This window comes from Peromyscus californicus, unplaced genomic scaffold, assembly GCF_007827085.1.
Source record: "Peromyscus californicus insignis strain IS unplaced genomic scaffold, ASM782708v3 Scaffold_23__1_contigs__length_62951481, whole genome shotgun sequence".
NCBI lineage: Eukaryota > Metazoa > Chordata > Mammalia > Rodentia > Cricetidae > Peromyscus > Peromyscus californicus.
In genome coordinates this window covers 37,018,077-37,042,863 of record NW_026294534.1, presented here as the reverse complement: position 1 = coordinate 37,042,863, position 24,787 = coordinate 37,018,077, and the positions used below count along the sequence as shown (strand labels likewise).

Below are 24,787 nucleotides of genomic sequence, written 5' to 3'. Positions count from 1 at the left end.
AAAAATTTTAAAGATTACAGCGTCATGGAGAGAATTTCTAGGCGTACTGTTTCTCAAGCTTCCCCTTTTTTCCCCCTCATTCTTTATTTGCTTTCTATACTCCGTCTTCCCTCTCAGTCTCTTTTAGAAATCCTTTATTTCTGCCATCCCTCCAAGCCAGTGAAGCTTTATCGGCGTTGGCGGCTCTGTCAGCGTGTTGAGCAGCATTTGGACATCTATCTTCTCAGCAAACATCGTCTGTATACTACCGGCTGCGACCAAGACAGAGGAGGGAAATATGTACTCCCCACATTATTTGAACCAGTTTCTTTTGCGTGGGTAACAGCTTTTGTACCGAGGAGTGTGGCTGGCAACAAAAACACAAAATCGGAGCCAAATCGATTATGGCAGCTGTGTACACTCTCTGGCACCACGCGGACACTCTGGGAGCCTTTCCATCAAGTGGGAGCCACAGGCTTCACTTGCTCCCCCAATTTTGTCTGGTTCCCGACCCCTTGGGTGGCAGGATCGGAGAGCGGAGGTTGTCAGAAAACGAGTCAAAAGTGAGGATCAGGGAGGAGGGTACGAGGTTGATGGGCGCGCTAGGGGACAAGGCAGACGCCTGGTGCGGGGGCCCGGAGGCGAGGCGAGGCGAGGAGCGGAGGGAGAAAAATGCCGGGAGCACCTGAGCCGAGAAGTACTCACGCTTCAGGCACCGGCAGCAAAATTTTCCACGGGAACACAGACGCCGTCCCCGGGGGCGGGGGGGGGGTGGGGCGCGGGAAAAAAAAAAAAAAAGAGCGGGGTCCACGGCGATTGGTCGCGCCCCTTTCCGGCCGCCCCCGCCCCCCGGGTGGGCGGGGCGACCCCGCCCCACTGTCACTCAGCCGCAGCTCCCGCCCCCGCCCCCCGCGCGTCTCCAGCCCGTGGGGCTCCCAGTCCCCTCGCGGTCCCGCTACCTGGGCGCGCCCGGTCGGCGGGCAGCTGCGGGCCCGGCGCGGGGCGGCGGCAGCGGCGGCGGCGGCGGCAGCGAGGGGGGGGGGCGCGGCGGTGTCTGTTGGAGCGGTTCCCGCGCAGGGCCGCCGGCGAGGGCATGAACGCGGGCTGCCCTTGCCTCGCGAGCGGCGGCGGCGGCGGCGAGGCGGCGGCGGGGCGCCGGGCACAGGCCACGGCCCGGGGCGGCGCCGGGGGGCAGCGGGCCGGGAGATGAGCCTGTCGCCAGCGGCCCAGGAAGCAGCATGCACCGCGATGCCACCGACAGCAGCGGCGTCTGCCGCGGCCCCACGCCCGCCGCAGACGTCGGCCGTGCTGCCCCGGGCTCGGCGGACGGGCGACGGCGGGCGGCGGACGGCCCGGGCGGGGGCTGGCGGGGACCCGCGGCCCTGGCCGTCCTGGCCGCTCTGGCGCTGTGTTGCCTGGTCCCCGGTTGGGGACCGGTGGCGGCGGGCGCGGGGCCGGGCGCCTTGCTGCTGCGTCTCGGTCTGTACCTGAGCGGCGCCGCGGCCGCCTGGCTGCTGGGGACACTGATCGCGCTCGTCTGCTGGAGCCCGCGCGCCCGGCCGCCGGACTTCGCCTCTTCCTGGAGCCGCCTGGCGGCGACCGTCCGCTATCCGCTGCGGGTGAGTACCGGTCTCGGCTGGGTCGCGTGCCCGCGGCCTCGCTCTGTCGTGCGCGCGCAGACCCCGGGGGGCGCCCACCCCCGGGGGTGGGGGTGGCCCATCCCGCAGCCGGAGCCCGCGGAAGACTGGGCCGGGCGGGCTTGGCCACGCGCGCGGTTTTAGGCACTGTAGTTACTCATCTCCCCACCCCTCCGTTCTAACCCCCATCCTCCGCCACAGCCCAGGAGCACCTAGAGATCCAGGCGGGGCTCTGATGTGGAGGTGCACTTGGGGTGTGCTGGAGAAAAAAAATCGCGACCCCAGCATCCACAGGACACAGGCGTCGCACTCAGCCCTGGGGATCGTGTTTGGGTCTTCCGATCCGTGGTGGGTGGGAGATAACTTTATGACGGTTTCCAGAGGAGAAAACTTGGTTAGGTCACCTAGTCCAGGGTAGCTCACTCTCCGACTCCGTGTACTTCTACGTGTCTTCCTCCCTGTCTTCCACCATGTTGGTTAAGAAACTCAGGCTGGTGTTTGATTTGAAGTGGGGGACCACCAGGAACCACTGAAGTTTGCTAAGAGGAAAAGCTGTCCTCAGCCAGGTGTAGGACATCACGGGTGTGGTTATGGAATGCAGGAAAGAAGTGCTTTAAAAGCCTCCTTCGGGCGGACCTCCTGTTTGCCTTTTAATAATCTTTACCTCCAATCTGTAGTAACCCTTCTGAAGGACTTCATTTTACTGTAACTTGACTGGTTGATATCATCATAAAACTGAAATAGCCCTAGGACTTTGGGGCCAGGGGAATGTCAGTGGCTCAGCCTCTTAAAAATGTTTGTTAGAGTGACCACTGTCCCCAGGGTTTGTATTTGCTCATGGCATGAGCCGTTTACTGCTTTCTGGAAAAGCTTTCTGCTCTTCAAAATGTCTTTCCAGAGCCTCTCAATTCGGAATGGCATCCTCACTCAGGAGGCTCAAGAAAACACATCAGCAGTCTCCAAAAATCAGTTGTCTGTTTCGCTTAAAAACTTGGGAGTTAGCTGTACATTTTTCATTTGTAACACAGTGGTCGAGTAGACGTGTTCTTCCTTTTACTCTTTTCCCAGTTCTAATAAGAAGTCAGGACCCCCAAAACTTTACCAGTTTGCTTATGGATCTATAAGGCACATCGAAGTTCTTTTCAGAACTTAGTATAAGTTCAGTACATATTGATTGAGCATCTTTTCTCAACTGAGGCTTACATGTTCTGGAAGTTTAGGTTGAATGAAGAAGTCACATAAAAGTCCTATCCACTGTAGATCATATTCCTGTGGGGGGACCAGACAATAAATAAGTTACCTTTAGATAGAGGTTAAGTGTTTATGAAACAAACAAAAAAAGAAACCAAGGGCTAAGTGATTGGGAGGGAACATAGCAGGGGAAGGAGGTGTGAATGGTTGGTGGGGTCAGGTTCAAAGGGAAGGAAGTGTGAGTGGTGGGGTCAGGTTCACAGGGAAGGAAGTGTGAGTGGTTGGTGGAGTCAGGTTCACAGGGAAGGAAGTGTAAATGGTTGGTGGGGTCAGGTTCACAGGGAAGAAGTGTGAATAGTTGGTGGGGTCAGGTTCACAGGGAAGGAAGTGTGAATGGTTGGTGGGGTCAGGTTCAAAAGGAAGGAAGTTTGAATGGTGGGGTCAGGTTCACAGGGAAGGAAGTGTGAATAGTTGGTGGGGTCAGGTTCAAAGGGAAGAAGTGTGAATGGTGGGGTCAGGTTCAAAGGGAAGGAAGTTTGAATGGTGGGGTCAGGTTCACAGGGAAGGAAGTGTGAATGGTGGGGTCAGGTTCAAAGGGAAGAAGTGTGAATGGTTGGTGGGGTCAGGTTCAAAGGGAAGGAAGTGTGAATGGTTGGTAGGGTCAGGTTCAAAGGGAAGAAGTGTGAATGGTGGGGTCAGGTTCAAAGGGAAGGAAGTGTGAATGGTGGGGTCAGGTTCAAAGGGAAGGAAGTGTGAATGGTTGGTAGGGTCAGGTTCAAAGGGAAGAAGTGTGAATGGTGGGGTCAGGTTCACAGGGAAGGAAGTGTGAATGGTTGGTAGGGTCAGGTTCAAAGGGAAGAAGTGTGAATGGTGGGGTCAGGTTCAAAGGGAAGAAGTGTGAATGGTGGGGTCAGGTTCAAAGGGAAGGAAGTGTGAATGGTTGGTAGGGTCAGGTTCACAGGGAAGAAGTGTGAATGGTGGGGTCAGGTTCAAAGGGAAGAAGTGTGAATGGTGGGGTCAGGTTCAAAGTTGTGATATTGTCAAACCCCTCTCAGGGTCCCCCAAACCTCACCTGTTTTGGTTTTCTGCAAAGTGCACACTTTCAGATCTCCTGGCCCGCTTTGTTGGATTTATTTCTGAGTAAGAGGAGATTTGGATTATTATCTAGAACAATGATTTTGCAGAAGAACTAAAAACAAACAAACAAACAAACAAACAGTACTTGGAAAGTGACAGGACAGCATGGATAAATCTGAGGGGTGGATTTCAACCCCGGAAAGGGGATTACTGGCCAAGCTATTTAAGTTTGAATTCCTGTCATAGCTTTATAATCAGGAAGTTAGCCAGGCAGTATTGGCGCACGCCTTTAATCCCAGCACCCAGGAGGAAGAAGCAGGTGGAGCCCTGTGAGTTGGAGGCCAGCCTGGGCTACAGAGTGAGTTCCAGGACAGGCAAGGCTGTTACACAGTGAAGCCCTGTCTGGAAAAACCATAAGGGCGGGAAGTTACTTATCACTTGAAATTGAAGTGCATGTCAGTCACATATATTCCATTTTCCTTTTGTTATAGATGCTGTTTATTCAAGCCCAGTGTTTGCTGCATTTGCAATAATTTGTGTTTTTTTTTTAAAACAAACGTTCTCTTTATGAATGGAAGGCTGGGAGGCATAGACATGTGGTGTAGTGTACGGTATCTGTGAGTTCTGTGGGAGTAGAGTAGAGGCTGGACCACACAGGTCATCCGGCATATGTGGAGGGGGAGGCTGTTTAGCAGTGTACCAAATGGAGAGAGTGTAACAGTGAACGCACGACAGAAATTTAGATTCATAGTAAAAAAGGAACAGACTTTTCCTTATATAGTGCATCTTGAGTGTTTCACATGTGAGCAAGATACAATTAGGCTGGTATCCATCTTTCCATCCCATCTCTCCCTCTTCTCTCCCTCTTTGGCTTTCTTCTGTGGAGGAAAAAAACAAACTGCCCACATTGTTAAAAGTAGATAAAGACTTGTTTTTGGAGACCGGCTTGTTACATAGCCCAGAGTCGCCTTGAACGCTTTTTATTTTTAGAATACTTTTTAAATTTGCTGTACGTGGCATATGCATGTATACATGTGCACGGATATGTGTGGGTACACTTGCCCATTCTGAGGCCAGTGGTCAACAGCTGATGTTTCCATCATTTGATTGCTATCATCATAACACTGAAAACTGCCAGAGTGCTTTGGGGCCAGGGGAATGGCAGTGACTCAACCTCATTAAAATGTTACTCTGCTGAAGAGGTAGAGGTAGAAGACTGAGAGCCAGAGGGGATGGAGGATGCCAAGGAAACCAGGCCCTCTAGACACATCAGGACAGACACGCATATGCACTCAGAGCCTGTGGCAGCATGCCCAGGGCCTGCGTGGGTCCAAACCACATAGGGTTCCAGCCCTGGGAGAGAAAGTGGGTACATGCCCCCATCCCTAACCCAGAAGCTATATCCAGTCGATAACCACTCGCAAAGGAAAAATTAGTTTTCTCCAACCGTGTCTCCCTGGATATACAAAGTACATATAAGGGCAGGCCCCATGCCCAGCGGTAGCCCACAAAACGAGCTCAGTGGTATTTGGGTGGTTTTTGTTTGTGTGTTTGTTTGTTTGTCTCACAATGCTTTGTCTGGGCATTTTTAAATTTTATAGACCTTCTGCTCACACATTATGGTTTCTGATTTTATTTTTTATGTGGTTTCTGTGTGTGTGAATATGTTTCTTGTGCTTTTCCTGTGGCTCTTTTTCCTCTTTTATCTTATTCTGATTTTTTTTTATTTTATTGTACCTTATTATTATTTTAAATGTCCCTTTGTATTTTAACGAGAGAGAGAGAGAGAGAGAGAGAGAGAGAGAGAGAGAGAGAGAGAGAGAGAGAGAATGATTTGGGTGAGTCAGGAAGTGGAGAGGATCTGGGAGAAGCTGGGGAGGAGAAACCATAATCAGAATATATTGTATGAAGAAAAATCTATTTTCAATAAAAAGAGCATCTATTTTGTATATGTGGTGTATGCATGCATATGTGTGTACGCATATATTGGCCCTGTTGAGGCCGGAGGTCAACAGTGGATGTGTCTTCTCTTTTTCCGCCTTATTTATTTTATTTTAGGCAGGGTTTCACTGAAACTGGAGCTTTCCATTGGAGCTAAACTGGCTGACCGGTGAGCCCTAGGGATCTGCCTGTCTCCATGCCCTGCAGATTCTGCTTTTGCAGAGTATATGCTCCTCCCAGCCAGCCCTCTGGCCTCTGGCCTTGAGCGCTTCTCTTCCTGCTGCAGCCTTCGGAGTGTTGGGCCTGTAGGTGTGGACTACCACACCTGGTTCAAAGGTCTTGACATGCTTCTGGATGGTTTAGTGTGTTCTCAGTTGTAAATTGCATGTAGTTAGGATCCATGTTGTTGTTTGTTGTTGCTCTTTTGGGGGGCCTGCCACCCAGCTCCCAAATACATCACACATGGAGACTTATTCTTAATTATAAATGTCTGGCCTTAGCTTGGCTTGTTTTTTTGCTAGTTTTTCTTAAATGAACTTGTCTGTCTTTGGCCTCTGGGGGCTTTTACCTTTCTCTATTTCTGTACACTTTTCTTTCTTACTCCGTTGCTGGTTGTGTAGCTGGGTGGCTGGCCTCTGGAGTCCTCTTCCCCTCTCGATCCTAGATCTCCCTCTCCCAGATTTTTCCTTCTATTCATTCTCTCTGTCTGCCAGCCTTGCCTATCCTTTCTCTTGCTTCCATATGGCCGTTCAGCTCTTTATTAGACCATCAGGTGTTCTAGACAGGCAAAGCAACACAGTTTCACAGAGTTAAACAAATGCAACATAAACAAAAGTAACACGCCTTAAAATAATATTCCCAACAGATCTATAACTGACTTTTTGTTATTATCCCCTGTACCCTACAGGAGTTGAAGGCTGCTCAAGTGTTTGCTGATGATAACTAGGAAAATTAGGTTTATTTGTGGTCACTAAATTTGTGCTTTTCCTTTCCAGTTAACCTAGTACCTCGTGGGTATTTTACATGTGCACAGAATTGGGTTTTACATCAGCATGAACAGCTACTGATTAAAAGTAGCTTTCATCCCAGACAGAAATTCCATTTCAACTGTCCATTGTATTTCTAGGAAATAAAGATGCCTTTTCAGATTAAGAAGGTTGACCCCAAAGTCTTGATAATTGATGTCTGGGTCCTAAGTGACAGTTTTTAGCCCAGTTTTGCTGAGAGGCTGTTATGACAGTGTAGTATTCCTAGTCCAAGGTGTAGATTCGTACTCTGCAGGGCCATTTAACCTGTTTGGATTTGAGCATTCACTAGCCACAGGTGCTGGAGCCTAGCACTTGATCCAAGTAAGGCAAAAGCAGGAGAAATGGGGAAAGAATGAATCATTTGATGTGGGAAAGCTTACTGCTACAAGGTATATCCTCCTGTAGTGGAAGAGAAGGACATAGCTTACATTTTGATAAAATAAAGAGATTTCATCAAAAATGCCATTCAAAATTTTTTTTACCTATTCTGTCTCAGACTCTGGGTTTTTTCTTTTGCTAGATACAATTTACTATTTTTTAAAAAAAACTTACTGTAAGTTGGGCACTTTATCATAGTGTATGTTTATAGGGTCTAGAGTTATCAGTATGATTTGTGAACACAATGTGAACTATTATGCTAATGTGATAAACTAATTAACCTTCTTTGCCTCAAATACTTGGTTTATACCATGTGAAAATGAATAAGCAATTGATGAAGATTGGAGAGCTAATACAGCCAAGTCCACAGACATTGGGTGTAGGAGCATGTGGGAAACAAAAGGCCATGGCCATGTGAAGAAGGCCTTAGTGGAAGACTGGACAGTTTATCAGACAGAAAAGTGCAGAAAGTTCATCAGATCAAATCAACAGGCATTTCTGAATATCTGAAACATAACTCATATTCTGATCTTATTAGGTTATATATTTGTTTATTTTTGCCCGCTGAGTTGCTCAATGCCAGGACATTGGTAGATGGATTTTGATGAGAATAAGTGTCAAGTATTTGATGACATTTTGGAGGCTGAAAGTTCACCCAGCTTCCCAGCAAAGAGCGAGAGCCTTGCAATAGTAACATTAAGAGCTTGAATTACTGTCTTCATAAGTGCTTGGCTCTGTGACATTGGGAGGCTTGAGAGATAAACAAGAGTACTCCCTGTCCAGCCCTCTCGGGCCCAGTAGCCTTGGCTGGATGGAAAGGCAGATGTTCGGGGAGACAGTGAGGACATTCACACAGCCCTGCACTGCTCTGTCGGCTTGGGTCAGCCCTCTAGGATTCCTAAATGGGTTCTTTTACTAATACAAATGTTCTTTGAGTGAAGTAAATTTAATTTAGTTACTTGAGAGGAAAAGGAAAGAAACAGGAATTAGAGAGATTATACATAGCCTCTTTGTGGCTTTCCTTTATTGTACTAATGTGATAAACAATCCTCAATAATTTGATAACAGATAATGGTGTAATGTATTTACTGCCCTGTTCAGAATATTTGTTCACTTTTCAACTAAGGGAGTTTTGAGTCATGGTGACGGGTAGGGAAAAATGTGGCCTTTTTTTTTTTTTAAATGGCTTTTAATTTTAATGGATTGATATTTGGTTTACGGAATACCAATTAAAAACTTTTAAATCATAGAATCCTGCCGAATTCTTTGTGGCATCAGGGATACTACACTTTAATTTCATGCTGTTCATAATTTCAGGTATACTTTTTATAGGCTATACAGTCACATGATTAGTAAAAGCATATGGAAGAATAAACTCGTGTGTGCGTGTGCGTGTGCGTGTGTGTGTGTGTGTGTGTGTGTGTGTGTGTGTGTGTGTAGGAAAGCTTTCTTATATAAAGGCAGGCACCAGCAACAGTTGCTATTCATTCTTCCAGATATATTTTAATGTATAAACAAGTACAAATATATATTCAAGAAGTTTCTGATACCTGTCATTTCATGGTTTATGAACAGCGATTGCACATGTAGAAAAATTATTTTCCTCTGTTAGGAAGGAACTCTTTAAGAAAGCTGATACATAGGAAATGAAGTTACATATGAATAATGATAACTTCAGAGTAGAGTGATATAATTTGTGGAACATAAAAAGAAATGCTAATCAAAACCAGCAAACATGTCCTTGGAAATGAGGAAGCTGTGTTTGAATTCAGCAGTACTGTCTAAAGGGAGCAGTATACATTTTCATCACTTGTTAAAAGAATCCGGAAAACTGTTTCAGAGACGGAGTAGTTGGACCCTTTGAGATTTGAGTTGTCAGTGAATAGATCAGATGAGTCACAGGAGCCAAGATTGGAAGATAAAATTGGCCTTGTGGCAGTCCTTAAATGAGAGTAGAATTGAAGTTTAGTGTGTAGACCTGGCAGCTTTTGACATTTTTCTGGGTACAGGAGTGATAACATTATAGGTAGGCTATAGAAATGCCAAATAGATGTGATTAGGCTTAAAATGAGAAGTACGCTGTGGCCTTGGTGATAAAATGGTGAAGAGGGTTAATGATGACGCTGTGGTGTTGCCAGGGCGTGGCTCAGGCCTGTAGTCCCAGCTCCCCAGAGGCCTGAGCAGGCAGTCTGGAACCAGGCTTGTTGTATAGTGAGTGAGTTCTAGCTGGACCAGCCTGAGATAGAGAATGAGTTCCAGGCCAGGAAAAAAAATAATCAAGGCTTTTCTTTGATGTTATTAGATATCACTAGTTAGAGGGCAGATAGATTTGAGAATATTGTCAGGCGCCCTGCCTTTCCAACCAAAGGCCCTCTGTCTTGGGTAGTTTTATTGTCAACCTGACTCACGGGGGAAAAAGGAGATTCATCTGAAGATGTGCCTTAATTAGACTGGCCTGTGGGCATGTCTGGGGCATTTTCCTGATTGCTAATTGATGCAGGAGGACCCAGCCTGTGGCAAGTGGACCCTGCTATTACCCTTGGTAATAATAGACTGTCACCTGTAAGGCAGGTAAACCCTTTCCTTCCCCCCAGGCTGCTTTTGCTTTTTCTTTTGCAGAAACAAAGGGTCAACTGGAAAACCCACTGTTTACACTTCAGTGGGAAGGTTGAATGAAGTCTTGAGATGTTAGTGTTCGACTGTGAGCCGCCTCTGAATTCTGGTCATTCCCTGCCTGTTTATTTCCAACTCTTAGAATCTTAAGCAGCTTTTTGTTTGGGGAGGATGCAATGATGTCACCTTGGTAATTGATGTCGCTGGCTTGGAAGTGCTGTAGGGTTCATTTCTAAACCGTAGCACGCTGGGGTAGGCTGTGTCCTAGATTTTCTTTAAAAATGTATGTTTTTGATTGTACCAGAAAGGCAGCTCAGCAAGTCTGCTGCAGAGGGTAGGGGCTTCCGGAAATGAGTAGTGTCTGCTGAGGCTGTTAGCATTCAAATGACTGCAGAGAAACCTATTATTATTTTTAAACAGCAACTGGACTTCTAAAAGAGAAATGCAAACCCAGCAAGCTTAGCAAGGTACTGTTGATTGGTTGGGTACAGAAGGAAGGAGTAAGTCTTCCTTAGAGGCTTTCTGTATACCCCAAGTGCCAGGGGTAGGTCCCAGTCATGCCCTGCTTGAGGCCTGGGGAACATTCCCGTAGTTTGTCTGAACATGGTAGAGCTTTCCAGAAGACTTCATGAATATGGGTGTGTTTGGGTGGACTTCTGGGATCACATGCTGCATTTGGTAACTAGGCTTTTGAGGGTGCCTGATCTTCCCCTGGGGCTAGCTCACACTCATCAGCTCTTTTAGGTAGTGGCCTGCCCTTGTACATTTGTTGGCCTGGGGATTTCCCTGCCTGAACAGCAGGAAGCTAGATGTAAAGAAAAATGCATGTAAATTTGAAGTGAGATGCCTCAGAGGCCTAGGAAGAGGCAGTGAATTGTACATTGTTAGAATATGATGTAGACTTGTTTGTTAGGACCTGTTTAATAAGCTTTCTCTCTTAGTGTTGAATACACCTTTTGGAAAATTAATTTGGAGCTTTCATTTCTTCCACAAGTAGATTAACTGTGGTTCTCACCTTCCTCTGTATGGAGTAGTAACTAATAGCTATAGGCTATTGGAAGTAGGATCTCATCATCTGACCCTCCCTCCCTCCCCTCTCCCCCTCCCCCCTCCCTCTCCTTTCGCCATCTACATTTCTGTGAGTTAGTTTCTCAGTTTCTTCAGTTCTGGCTTGCTGCAGAGCCTCCAGGAAAGGGCATTTCTTGGTACTGTCTCCCTTCCCTAGAGCTGCAGATGAGTTAATTCTTGTCAGAGATGATGGCGGCTGCCGCTGCATCTGCCGCTGCATCTGCTTCTTCTTCTTCTTCTTCTTCTTCTTCTTCTTCTTCTTCTTCTTCTTCTTCTTCTTCTTCTTTTCTTCTTCCTCTTCCTCTTCCTCTTCTTCCTCCTCCTTCTTGTCTTCTCCATCTTCTTCCATCTCCTTCCTTCTTTCTTCTCCTCCCCCCCCCCCCCCCCCCCCCCCCCCCCCCCGGTATTTTTCATGCTTCACAGGAGCTGGAAAGGTTGTCCTGTTTCTTTGACTCAGCAGTCAAAGACATCCCCCACTCCCCCCCCCCCATCTTCACAGTCTCCCCTGTACTCCTTGCCTGTGCCCATTTCTTCCAAGTCCTCAGCTTGGGTCCCACCACAGCAACTGCATCAGCCTCAGTTGGTCTGTCTGCTTCTGTGTGGGCTGCTTCTCTAGTTTATTCTTGAAAAAGAAGCCTGTGCAGATCCCTCTTCAGCAGCGTGTTTAATTAAAGCCTGTCAGCAGCTTCCTGTTGTAATTCCTGGCTCTAGTCAGAACTGTGGCAATTACTTCCCCTCTGACCTCGCTTCCCACAGTGTCAGGCTCCCCGTGGCTGGTAGACCTCACGGCTTCTGCCATCAGCCCTGCGGTCTGTCCCTTACCTGTCCTCTCTTCTGCCTTCAGCCCTCAGCATTACTTGGGTAGAGAATTTACATGTTCACTAGCACCAAATGCTGCTACTTGTGCTTACCACAATTTATTATTTTTTTTTCTTTCCAAGTCAGGGTTTCTCTGAGTAGCCCTGGCTGACCTGGAACTCTGTAGACCAGGCTGGCCTCAAACTCAGAGATCCACCTGACCTTGCCGCCCCAGTGCTGGGATTAAAGGTGTGAGTCACCACCGCCTGGCCACAGTTTTAGTATTATACCATTTGGGAGTAGTCTCATGTTCTTTATCATTAACCCTTGTACTCTAGGCTGGCAGAAACTTGCCTCTGTTTTCTTCAGTACTTCAGTAGGAGACTTGGGAGACGAGGGATAAATACTTCTGGAATGAATCAGTACGTTGTAGGTTTTATTTAAGTCAGCACCTTTTTTCTGCATTCGAAGCATTTTCTGCATTTGAAGCCTAACCATGCTCTTGAAGTCTTCTGGTAAAAGTCCGCTTTCCCAGACTATGATTCGTTTAGTCTAATTCTGAGAGCCACTTTCAGGCTTACCACAAAAACAAACAAGGACGGACCGGGAGCGGGATTGGTGGTGATTTTGAGACAAGTGTTTCAGGCTATAGTGGAGGCCGCCCAGAACTCACCGGTTGACTAGGATGTCCTCAAACTCTGCAGCCCCCCTGCCTCAGCCTCCTGAGCACTGGATTTCCAGGCGTGAACCATCACAACCAGCTAACAACACGTGTTGTAAGAATGATTGATTCCTATGACCACATCCTTTTTTTAAACTTTAAAGTGATTTGTTGTTGTAAGAAATAACACACAATCTCAAGGTAAGGCGAGCTCAGTGGAAGGTAGGTACAGCACCATCTCTCTGTACATCCCTCGGCTCTTCCCTCTCGTGAGTCAGTTAATTCTTGGGCTGTGGGTCAGGTGACTGTATCTATTTTATCAACCTCACGGGATGATAATTGAAAGGAGCAGGAAAATGATTGGAACCAGAGAGGGGGAAAAGCCAAACAATTCCTAGAAATGCCCCTGGCAGTGTTTCCCTCACATCATGTTTGGACCAGTTCCCACTTCCAACACACTGCTGGTAAGGCGTCCAGGATTTCTGACTGGCCTAGGACCGTCTCAGGAAGGAGACGGAGGCATTAAAACAATGGGCACTTCACCTCACATGGGAGGGTCTTGTGACTAGCATCTTACCTCTGCTCACGCACCCTTCCCTTAAATCACTCCGGGTTCCTAGTTTATCCTCATGTGGTATACATGTGTGAGTCTCATGCCTCACAGAAGGACTTCCCTCCCATTTTTAATGCATTTAGTTCAGCTTGATAGATGTGCAGGCTCAATTTTCCTTCTATCTAGTCAGTGTTATTTGTGCTCTTCATTTCTGCCCAGTAAACATTTATTAGGGTGAGGAGAGGGCAATTCTAGCTTAATTCCAGCTGTAAGCTTGTGTGATAGAGTGGATACAGATGTCATTTGTGTAGGTTTGGCACGGTAGAGGGGAGAATATGAAAGTTTGGGTCCTGAATAGTTTGACATACCCGTGGATGTGTTCAACTTGGAATTATGTTTGCAGATGTGCGATTTGAGGGAGAGATGAGGTCTAAACAAGTCGGTTTGTTAGGAGGGGAATTGCTGAGTTGGTAGTGGTTGACTGGAAGGGAGCTGGGCAAGCAAAGGAGGAAAAGCCTCCTGGGGAGTAAGAGGAACGGGCAGAGGCCCAGGAGAAGAAAACTCAGAGATGGCCCGAGAGAAGAGTGACGAGCCAATAGCCTCCCGTGCAGACATCCAGAAAGCGGGTGACCTCTGTCCTCTGCCACTTGGTGGATGCTGTAGACCTGTGCCAATATTGTATGGGGCTTTAGGAAAAGAGGTGAAGGTAGCCTCCAGGGCAGAAATGGTATTCAGGTTGAAGAGTGGGGGTTGGAAAGTATAGAGATAGCTTGTGGAGCACAGTCTAGAAGCTGGCTGAGGAGGAAGGTAGAAAGAGAAGGGTTTACAACACGCCCCCACGGTCGGCCGTGTTCGCACATGCCTGACGGACACTTCTGCCTAGCCAGTTCCAGGTCAGGATAGCCATTTCCGGGTCAGGGCATCTCCTGTGACCAAGATCCGTGACGTTCCATTGACTACGTAGGCGCGCAACGTGGCCATGTGATCTATGCGCTTGCGTGTAGTAGTGACGTTGATCTGTCCACGCCCAGCCTTTAAAATCCGGTGCTATGTTCCCAGTTCCTCCTCCTCCTCCTCCTCCTCCTCCTCCTCCTCCTCCTCCTCCTCCTCCTCCTCCTTTTCCACACACGTGTTTCCCGCAGGCCTGTTCACTCTCTGTCCCATTATCTTTAATAAAACTCTTATTAGCGGATTCTGTCGTGTTTCGTGACATTTCCGTGCAGGGTAGGAACACAGCGCAGCCAAATAACTAACAGAAAGGCAGTGTTGGAGGATAGTGGTGTCATGCATCATGGGAATTTGTAGCCCTGTAAGAATATTTTAAGATTGTTTTATTTACTTTATGTGCATGGGTGTTTTGCCTCCATATATGTCTGTGTACCCTGTGTCGGTCTGGTACTCCAGAGGCCAGAAGAAGGTATTGGATCCCCTGGAACTGAAGTTATGGGCAGTGGTGAGCTGGCCACGTGGTCCTGTGGGTGCTGGGAATTGAACTGTGGGTCTCTGTAAGGACAAGTGCTCTTCACCATTGAGCCACCTCTCCAACCCCTGCTGTCACTCTTAGAGGAGAAACGGAAGCATATTTCTGAGTTAAAGATTTCAGAGCGCAGAGGAAGGAGCTAAAGATCTCAGACATACAGGCTGGTGGGAAGAACAGCACCAGGGAAACAAGACCAGAGCATGCATGGAAGGAATCAGGCTTGAGACTATTAGGGTGGGAAGTGGGGGTTGGGAGGTGTGAAATGGAAGCGTTGGGAGACACTTCAAGCTTCAGATATTTTGGTAAGTGGGAGGCAAAAGTAATTGTTGAAGGTGAGGAGGATGACCTTTTGTAGAAGGTACTTTTTTTTTTTAACGTGATTTTTAAAAGAAGTGGTAGAAGATTTGGAAATAAGTGGATGAAATAACAGCAAAAATATTAAGTGCTTACTGTCTACTAAGCATTATACTAAATACTTATTCACTCCTCTCAGTTATGAGACAGTTACTATTATTCCATTTTATGAACCAGGAAGCAGGTTTAAATGGGTTAATGGCTTCCAAATGGTGGGTGGTTCTGGGATTTTTGTGGTATGACAGATTAGACAAGAGTATTTGATAGTCGTCGCTTAGATATCATCTAAGCCAAAGGAGGCGCCAAGAGCAGGAAGGATCTGAGAGATCAACAGGCTTCTGGTTGTCCCCTGTCATCCGAGCCTTCTGAGTGGCTGTGGGAAGGCTGACTGAGTGGAGGGGACTTGAGATGGGAATCGTTGGAATAGAGACGGTCAGGGCACTGTGTGGCTATGATCTGACTCAGTGTTCATATGGTTCATCTTATTTCTCTTGTGATTGAAGGCATCACTTCTCAAAATTCTCTGGTCAGATGTCAGGGAGGTGGCTGAGGAGATGGTGTAGTGAGTAAGGGTGTTTGCCGTCAAGCCCGAAGACCCGAGTTCGACCCTAGAACCTACATGGGAGATAGCGAGAGCCAACTCTTGCAAGTTGTCCTCTGACTGTCACATACACCATAAATGTGAAAAAAATTCAAGTGTTGTCAGGGAAGACTGCATTTTGCATATTGTGAGATCTAGGGAACGAAGAGGTTCAGGTTGGATCTAGGGGAAGTTGCTAACTCCAAACTACTTTGCCTAAAGCCATCTCTGGCTATACTGTTGCCATTCAGGAAATTTGCTTGTATTCTGGAACAATTTCCCAGGTTAGGTGCAATCAAAGTTAGGTTGGTGGCGTCGTTTTTCTGCCTTACAGGAGAATAGTTTTATAATAATGAAAGCATTTGAATTCTACAGATTGGGGGCTTCACTGACTTTCTTTATGTACCAGTATCATACTTTGATCTGTTACTCTCCTCTCCTTCCTCTCTGGCCCCTTCTCTTTTCCAAGAGTCCCTCTTCAACTTTAAGGTCATTTAAAAAAACCTTTTGAATTTCCACATGTGAGGGAAACCAAATGATACTTTTGATGTCTGGCTAATTTAACACGATGGTCTCCAGTTCCATCTATTTTCCTGAAAATGACATGATTTTATTCCATTGTGTGTATGCCACATTTTCATTATTTATTGTCTGCTGACAAATACCTAAGCTGGTGCTATTGTGTGCTACAATAAACACGATATGCAAATATGCCTTGTAGGCTGACCTCATTGCCTTTGGATAAATACCCAGGAGTGCTAGTAGGCAGTCTCTTTTTAGTGTTTTGAGGAATTTCCATACTGATTTCTTGTAGGCGGGGTTTTCTGTCCCACCAGCCTCCTCCCAAATAGCCACACAGAGACTTACTATTAATTAGTATTTAGCTGATAGCTTAGGGTTGTTACTAACTAGCTTTTTCAACTTAAATTAACATATACTTCTTATCTATGTTCTGTTTTGCATCTGGCTGGTGACCTTTATTCCCAATGTTCTCTCAGTCTGGTTCTCCCACCTGACCTCTTCCTGCCTAGCTATTGGCCACTTGGCTCTTTATCAAACCAATGAGAGTAAAACATCTTCATAATATACAAAAGGATTATTCCACAGCAATTTCTAAAGTGGTCAGGCTACGTGTATGAGGGGGTCTTAGTTTGTGGGGTCTGTTTTAGCTTCAGGAATGATTGGCTTAGCTTCTGTACGTGGTGTGGAACATTATAAGCGTTTGATGTAGGCACTGTATGTATTCAAAACTACCTCATCAATTGATCTAATTTCCCTTGCTTTTTTTTTTTTTTCTTTCTCTCTTCAAGACAGGGTTTATCTTTGTAGCTTGGACTGTCCTGGAACTTGATCTGTAAACCAGGCTGGCCTTGAACTCAGAGATCCTCCTGCCTCCTGAGGGCTGGGATTAAAGGTGTGCGTAACGACTGCTCGGTTTATCTGATGACATTCTTAGAGTTTGGATTGGTGGATGCCAGTGTTCTCCTAAGTCAATAGATTGTAAAAGGTTTTTTATCTGTTGTCACAAGATGTTAGTTCCAATAAGGAGGTGGGCAAGGAACGGCTGTTTCAGAGAGAAACCTAGCCCAAGCTAAGGTCGTTAGCCTTATGGGATGGGTCTGCAGCACTGCATACTCCCCACAGTACTGAAGGCCTAGTCGGCAGCCAGTCAGTCTCTGACAGTCAGACAGATGCAGCTTCTTTTCAGGAGTTTCTGTTCACGAGGCAAGCATTTGACCAATGGAGCTGCATCTCAGTTCCCCAGGTGAATCTTTTGGGATTCATCTCTCAATTTATATGGAGTCATTGTTTTACATTAAAATAAAATACTGATTCTTAATCTGGACTGTTTAGCAGTGTTTCTCAAAGTGGAGTCCAGGGATCTCAGAAATTATTTAGAAACTTTGTTTAAAATACTTACTCCAGCTAGATGTGATGGCACATGCCTTTAATCCCAGCACTCAGGAGGCAGAGGTAGGTGGATCTCTGTGAGTCTGAGTTCCAGCCTGGTCTACAGAGCAAGATCCAGGACAACCAGGGATATCCACAGAGAAACCCCGTCTAACCACCCCCCCCCCCAAAAAAAGAAAGAAATTTAGAGCTGATGTGGTAGTTCACATCAGTAATCTCATTGTGTGGAAGGCTGGGGCAGAAGGATTGCTTTGACTGTGATGCCAGCCTGAGCTACGGTGAGTTCCAGGCCAGAAAATACACAGAAGAGTATATACAACTGTCTTGAAAGAACTCCCCCAAATGTATTTGGGACATTAAATGTTTTCAAGTTGTAGATAGGGGCTTCCGATGTCATCATGGATGAAGGAGGAAGGAAAGTCACAGTCACATTTATGTTTACACAGTGTCCATCTGTGTGCATGCAGGTCTCAGGTGTCAGGTCTCTCTCTCCTACTCCCTTTCTCTCCCCCTCCCCCTTCCCCTCTCTCTCCCTCTCTCCCTCTCTCTCCCTCTCTCTCCCTCCCTCTCCCTCCCTCCTTCCCTTCTTTCCTTTTTTGTTTTTGTTTGTTTGTTTTGAGATAGGGTTTCTCTGTAGCCCTGGCTGCCTTAGAACTCGCTCTGTAGACTAGGCTGGCCTCGAACTCACAGAGATCTGCCTGCCTCTGCCTCCTCAGTGCTGGGATCAAAGGCATGCACCACCACTGCCAGGCTTAGTGCAGGTTTCTTAGCTCTCTATCTAGTCAGAGGCAGAACTATTCCCGTGGAAGGCCTGTCTAAGGGGAGGATTTAGTCATCGAATTCCAACACATTTATTTTAGATAGAAAGGGAAGAAACAGTTTTTGTGGTTAGCTTTAGGCTGCTGTGAATAGATTCAATTGAATTGTGCTTTTGGTTTTTCGATTAAATATTTTGTACACGTGTGTTATCAGGGCTGCTGTGTGTGGTGTTCAGTTTGCTGCTTCAAAGGAGCTGTGAAATAACAAGTTTAATGAATCCAATGACTGGGGTAATTTTTCTAACTGGGCACAAATATTTTATCACCAGTTTTTATTTAAAAACCAGCCAACCAATTAATAAAATGGTATTATGGTATTTTATGGCAGAAATGGAGTATAAAACTCTGGAAAACAAGCAATTCTCTGTGACTCATCTGGTTGTTGTCTTATATAAAAGCTCTGAAGTGGGGTAACCAGGTTGGTTATCATTTAAGTTCAGTGTTGTCTCTTATGAAATAAGATTATGTAATATATGCCAATATGTATGAATCTCAAATTCTCATGAAATACTCTTAGAGATTCATTGTATGTTTGAGTGGCTTCCTTCCATGACTGAAGGGAGGGCCTGAAGAGTGACATGGATGGAGGTTTCTAGAATATGAAGAATATTGGAATTCTTGAGCATGCTCCTGTAATACAATACTTGATTATGAGCATCCATCAAAAATAGATTAAGTCCCATGTGCACAGAAAATACAGTTTATTTGCTGTTGTCTGTCCAGTGTCCAACTAAGTGCCGAGCAGATAGTGAGTCCTCAGTGATTATTAGATGATTGGACAAATTGATGGACATGTGATTCACATTATTGAAGCCCAAGATTGGCCAGATGAACTCAAATGATGTGAATATCGTATGACAGAACTAAGTAGCAAAATTGAATAGAATTTTTATCATACAGACCTTTTCAGGAATGCAAAATGCTCATTTCAGAGATTTCAGCTACGTTTTCCTAAGCCAGTTTGCGTTTTAATGTTTTTCTCTAGCTCCAGTATTCATTTCATATCCTTTAATTTCTATCCATTTTACATTGCTATTTGTCTATGTATTTTCAAGTGCATGTTATAGTTTTTGTTTACAAACAAAGGACTTGAATGTGTCAATCAAGTGGAGTGTTTTTTAGGGAGTGTTTTTCAGATTGGTGTGTAAGAAATAAAACATGCTCCTCCCATGGAAGTCTGATTCTTTCAAACACATTGGAAAACATTCAGCTGGGCAGTTGTGGCACACGCCTTTATCCCAACACTGAGGCAGGTGGATCTCTGAGTTTGAGGCCAGCCTGGTCTACAGAGCAAGTTCCAGGACAGCCAGGGCTACACAGAGAAACCCTGTCTTGAAAAAAAAGGAAAGAAAAGGAAAAACACTCCTAAAATTTTTAGCTTATCTTGAAAATCTACCAGTATTGAGTAGTTTAAAGAGATTTTGCTTTTGCGGTAATATTTATTATTTTCTTAGATTAATTACTGAGAAACATTTCTAGAGACATCTGTTTGTGACAGTTAAATCAGAAAGCCCAGAAGGGGTGTACAAGTCTGGAGTTACCTGCAGAGAGTGTCTCTCCTTAAAGGCGCATGCTTTAGGTGGTTGACACACTGGAAAGGATGTTTTCAGTTGCCCACCTAGTTGTGTTGGGCTGGAAAACCTCAATGCTCCTCCTCCAAGCCCCACCCTGCTTGCTCTTCAGTGTCCTCTTAAGTGGTGGAAGACTTCTTGAAGCACATTCTATTTTTTATATGATGATGATGATGATGATGATGATGATGATGATGATGATGTGTGTGTGTATACTCGCGTGTGCGCCAGTGTGCCAGAGAGGGGAGAAAGAGAGAGGATGTTAATGTGAATGTGGGTGCATGGCTGCCACAGTGCGTTTGTGGAGATCAGAGAACAGCTTCTGTGTCTGTCCTTACCTTCACCTTATTTGAGACCATGTCTGTGTTTTCCCACTATGTATGCCAGGCTGGCTGGTCTGCAAGCTGTTGGGGATTCTCCTGTGGGTCCCTCATCTCCCCACAGGAGTGCTAGATTACAGATGTTTGTGCTCTGTGTCTGGGATTCTTCTGTGTGTCCTGTCATCTCCCCACAGGAGTGCTGGATTACAGATATTCATGTTCTGTGTCTGGGATTCTCCTGTGTGTCCTTCATCTCCCACAGGAGTGCCGAGTTACAGATGTTCGTGCTCTGTGTCTGGGATCTTCCTGTGTGTCCTGTCATCTCCTCACAGGAGTGCTGGGTTACAGATGTTCATGTTCTGTGTCTGGGATTCTCCTGTGTGTCCCTCATCTCCCACAAGAGTGCTGTTCATGCTCTGTGTTTGGCCTTTATGTGGATTCCAGGGATTCTAACTCAGGTCTTCCCTCACATTTGTGCAGAAAGTTCTTATACCCATTCCCCTGAGCAATCTCCCCAGCCCGTAGGAAAATCCTATAGGCATTAAATCCTTTAAATAAAGGTAGGATCAAAATCCACTACATATTTCATAATCACTTTTAGAACCTTTTTTTGGTAGTACTATATTTATGTCAATTGTACAAAAATGGAAATAGTTTTCATTTAGCATAGGAAAAAAAGTGGAAGCAAATTAAGTGTAGAGTAAGCAGATACATTATGGTATAAGTCATTCAAACTTTATATTCCAAGTTTTTCATTATGAAAACAACACTTTTGAAACAATATTGAATCTAAGGAGCCGAATGCAGAATTGACTAATTTCTTTCACAAGTGTGCAAATGAGGGTGGTTGGGTGGTTTAGTGGGTAGAACGCTTGACATGCAAGCACCCAGGGACCTGAGTGTGGATGCCTTGAACCTGTGTAAAAGACCTGGCTGGTGTGCACACCTGTAACCCCAGTGCTGAGGAGGCTGGAGATGGGATTGCTGGGACTTGCTGGCCAGCTAGTCTAGCTGAATAGGTAAGCTCCAGGTTCAGTGGGAAACCTTGTCCCCCAAAATAAATAAAGTAAGAGCAACTGAGGCAGACTCTTCGATTCTGACCTACACACACACACACACACACACACACACACACACACACACACACAGGATGCACATAGAAAAAGTGCCAGTGATGGTTCATAATTCATGTGCCTTTTTGTTGCTGTTATACTTCATGTGTGTTCTTTCTGCTGATGCTCATTTTTGCCCTAATGGTTAGTGAGATAATGTTGTTATGTTTTACAAATAAGGAAACTGAGGTACAGAAAAAAAAATAACCTGACCATAGTGATAGTCTCAAAATGTTGGGCACACCAAGGAAATAGACCCAAACTCCTCTGGATGATGGGATTGTGGCTCAGTTCACTTCTTTACATCCAGAATACCTTGAAGGATGTTTCTCTACTACTTATATAGCTGAACATAACATTTGAAAAGTTATAGCTGTTTGAAATCTAGAAAAGTATCCGTATGAGAGATGTGTAGGTTTTATTTAAAAACTAAATTCTTATAATTAAGATAGAAACTAAGTTTGTTTAAGAGGGAGAATATGGTATGCTGTTATTGTGCCATAATATAATGACTGTGCATATGACAATAATGAACCAAAAGAAAGGAGTTTCCTTTTCCTTTTAGATGGGTCTGTGTTACATAGATTTGCCTCACATTCTGGCCTCCATCAAGCAAATAGCCAGGACTACAAGATTGCGGCACTGTACCCAATTTAGAAAAAAAGGATTTTTCATAACATTTATCTTTTATTTTTGAGTGTGTATTTTGAGTGTGTGCATGCGTGTGTGCACATGCAGTTGTTGGAAAAGGCTTCAGATTCTCCGGAGCTAGAGTTAGAGTTAGTTTTAAACCACCTGACGTGAATGCTGAGTTTTGAACTGTGGTCCTCTGCAGAAGCAACAAGTCCTCTTAACCCTCTCTCTAGCTCCCCACCCCTACCTAAAATGGATTTTCGAAGATGTTGTCAGCTCAACAAATGGTACAAATCTGTGATCCCAGCACTTGGAGGGCTGAGGAGGAAAAACTTGAGTTCCAACACACACACACACACACACACACACACACACACACACACACACACACACACACACACCTGCGCGCCCCCTCCCCTTTTAAAAAAGGTTCTGCCACAGTGACTTGAGTTATGAGTGAGATGGCTGACCTGAGAAGACATTATCCCATTGTGTGCATGTGTGGAAACATCACACAGTACCCATAATATGTAAAGCTTTTATGTTGTTATGTTACCAGTTAAAATACAGATTTTAGCAGCAGGTGGATCTAAGTGAGTTCAAGGCCAGCTAGGGCTACACAGTGAGACCCTGTCTCAAATAAACAATAAATCTTAAACTCCATAAAAGGGGGAGGGGATTTTACAGATACCACCACTTCCTATCAATACAAAATTCCCAGAAGGGATAAGCACTCAGCTTATGTTTTGACAGTTTTCTTTGATGGTAAGGAAAGCAAGCTCACAATGAAGCCCAGCAAAGCATAGTCCTGCTTGAGCCAAAATGGCCTTTGTAAAGGCAGACGTGGTTTTCAGGCTTCAGCAGTAGGAAGTGTAAAGAACAGATGTGGTAGAGCAGCTTCAGGAAACGTGTGCATTCCTCTCTGTAGAGGGTAGCCGCAAAGGCAGACAGAGCTCAAGAGTGTGTGTCCATTGCCTCATTCTGCCTGCCCGGCTTTCTCTTCCTTTTTGTTCCTCTCTTTTGTGTCATCTGTGGTCCTTTTGAGTCTGTCTGCTAGCATTCCAAGCAAACCAACCAGGCTTCTTTCTTCTCCCTCTCTTCCTTTTCTTGAGACGGGTCTCTCTGGCCAGCCTTGAACTCACAGAGATTCATCTGTCTTTGCCTCCAGAATTCTGGGATTAAAGGCATGTGCCACCCTGCCTGGCTCCAGCCAGTTTTCTTGAAAATTGGTAACAGTCTGTGTTGTGTTAGTACTCCTGGCCGAACTCTGCTGTTGCGTGTGAGGCATTGTGCCAAGAGCTTTGTGTGACTACAGTTACGGACGTGACGTCCATGGGTTGAATCTGGCTCACAGTTTGGCGCAGTGTAAGCCAACAGTGTTTGGAGTAACAATGAATTAGATGGAGATACCTAAAAATGATTGATTTCCATTTATTGTTGAGACAAAACAAACCAAAACAAACAACAATACATCTAGCACAATGACAAGCATAACCCCTTTCACTGTTTATAGTACTGTCCTGGCCAGTGCTGTGTTTTTCTGTTTTGGAACCCCAATACCAATTATATTTAAAACTAAGGAACAATAAGACCCTTAAGAAAAGATGAACAGAGGAAGTGTATGGGTCAAGGGAGTGGCCTTAGTGAGTGACAGCAGAGCCAGACCTAGCCAACTGTGGAGCCATGTCCCCCGCCCTGCTTTGCTGCGCCAGCACTGGCATGGCTGCCCAGCATGCCCAGTGGGCACTGTGCCCTTGCAGATGCTCCCTTTGCCAGTCTTCATCTACTGTAGTGGCCGTTCCAGTTCCTTCCCAGGGAAGATACACATGGCTTCTTCATTTCTTTGGTTTTGAATAAATTATTTTTTGAGGCCAAGGCAGAATATGATTATTTGAAAGAGGGAGAGTTTTGAGAATAATGTAGTTTAGAAGTGAGAAAGTTATGGCATCCCGGAAGATTGCCAGATGCTCCAGATCCTTGGAAAGACAGCCCTGGGCCAGGCGGTGGTGGCTCACGCCTTTAATCCCAGCACTCGGGAGGCAGAGGCAGGAGGGTCTCTGTGAGTTCGAGGCCAGCCTGGGCTACCAAGTGAGTTCCAGGAAAGGCGCAAAGCTACACAGAGAAACCCTGTCTCGAAAAACCAAAAAAAAAAAAAAAAAAAAAAAAAAAAGAAAGAAAGAAAGATAGCCCTGTGACACTTGGGTGGGTAACGATGATGACTTTGGGCTTGTGTTTGCTTTTGTAAGATAGATGACCACTTCTGTAACTTCACAGAAAGTTATACCCATGACCCCAGAGATTTGTATGATCTTTGCTTCCTTTCTTTCCCTTCTCTCCCTTCTTTTCCCATATCCTCTCTTTGCTTGTATGTTTTGTTGTGGCTTAATGTAGATCAGGCTAACTTCAAACTAGAGATGTAGCCAAGGATGAGCGTTGAATTACAACTCTTTTACTTCCACGTACCGGATTATAGTCGTGTGCCTCCATGACTGGCTGTTTTTCCGTTTAACGTAAACTGGACTAACATTTGAAAACCACTTGAAAATATCTGTGCACAATAAAGAGGAGAGACATTTGTTGACTAGAGTAGTGAAGTAATGGGCAAGAGGCGGATGAAGTCATGATTGGCTGGGAAGCCACCCAGAGAGCATTCCCACCTTCCGATTGTGTAGGCTGGATTTCAGACAGCTCCTGGTTGTCTAGTGGCCAGTGGTGTCAGAGTGCCCAAGTTTCTCCACAAGGTTTCTCTGGGTGTTTGCTCTTACGCGGGCCTCTCTGGCTTTGGCACACAGGCAGTTTGAGTGTATCGTGACTATGGACTGAAAAGCTGTTACGTACTCAGGGAAAAAAGTTAATGCTATGCCCTCTGTTCTTGATTCTGCAGATCTGCTTACATGTCTTAGGGAAAAGCTTTTAGGTTTTGGCTTGACTTTGGAAAACATTTTTCAAATGTGCAATTACATATTGAGATCTCTAATTTTTTTCCTTCTAGAGAACTGTGTGCAATTAAAAATGACCTTGCTTAGTTTGACATAGTTTTAAATCTTAATATGAAGATAGGTCTCATTTATTTTCATTACATAA

At 45.5% G+C, this 24,787-nt stretch overlaps 1 protein-coding gene across 1 annotated transcript in view; it reads left to right on the top strand.

Annotated features, from left to right (window-relative positions):
- The first annotated feature begins 1,142 nt into the window (after positions 1 to 1,142).
- Snx25 (sorting nexin 25) overlaps positions 1,143 to 24,787 on the top strand; it is a 117,380-nt gene continuing 93,735 nt past the window's right edge. Inside the window, exon 1 of the mRNA XM_052752218.1 lies at positions 1,143 to 1,598. Coding sequence (XP_052608178.1) covers positions 1,218 to 1,598 — 381 coding nt within the window. The 5' untranslated portion in view covers positions 1,143 to 1,217. The remainder of the gene's footprint in view (positions 1,599 to 24,787) is intronic.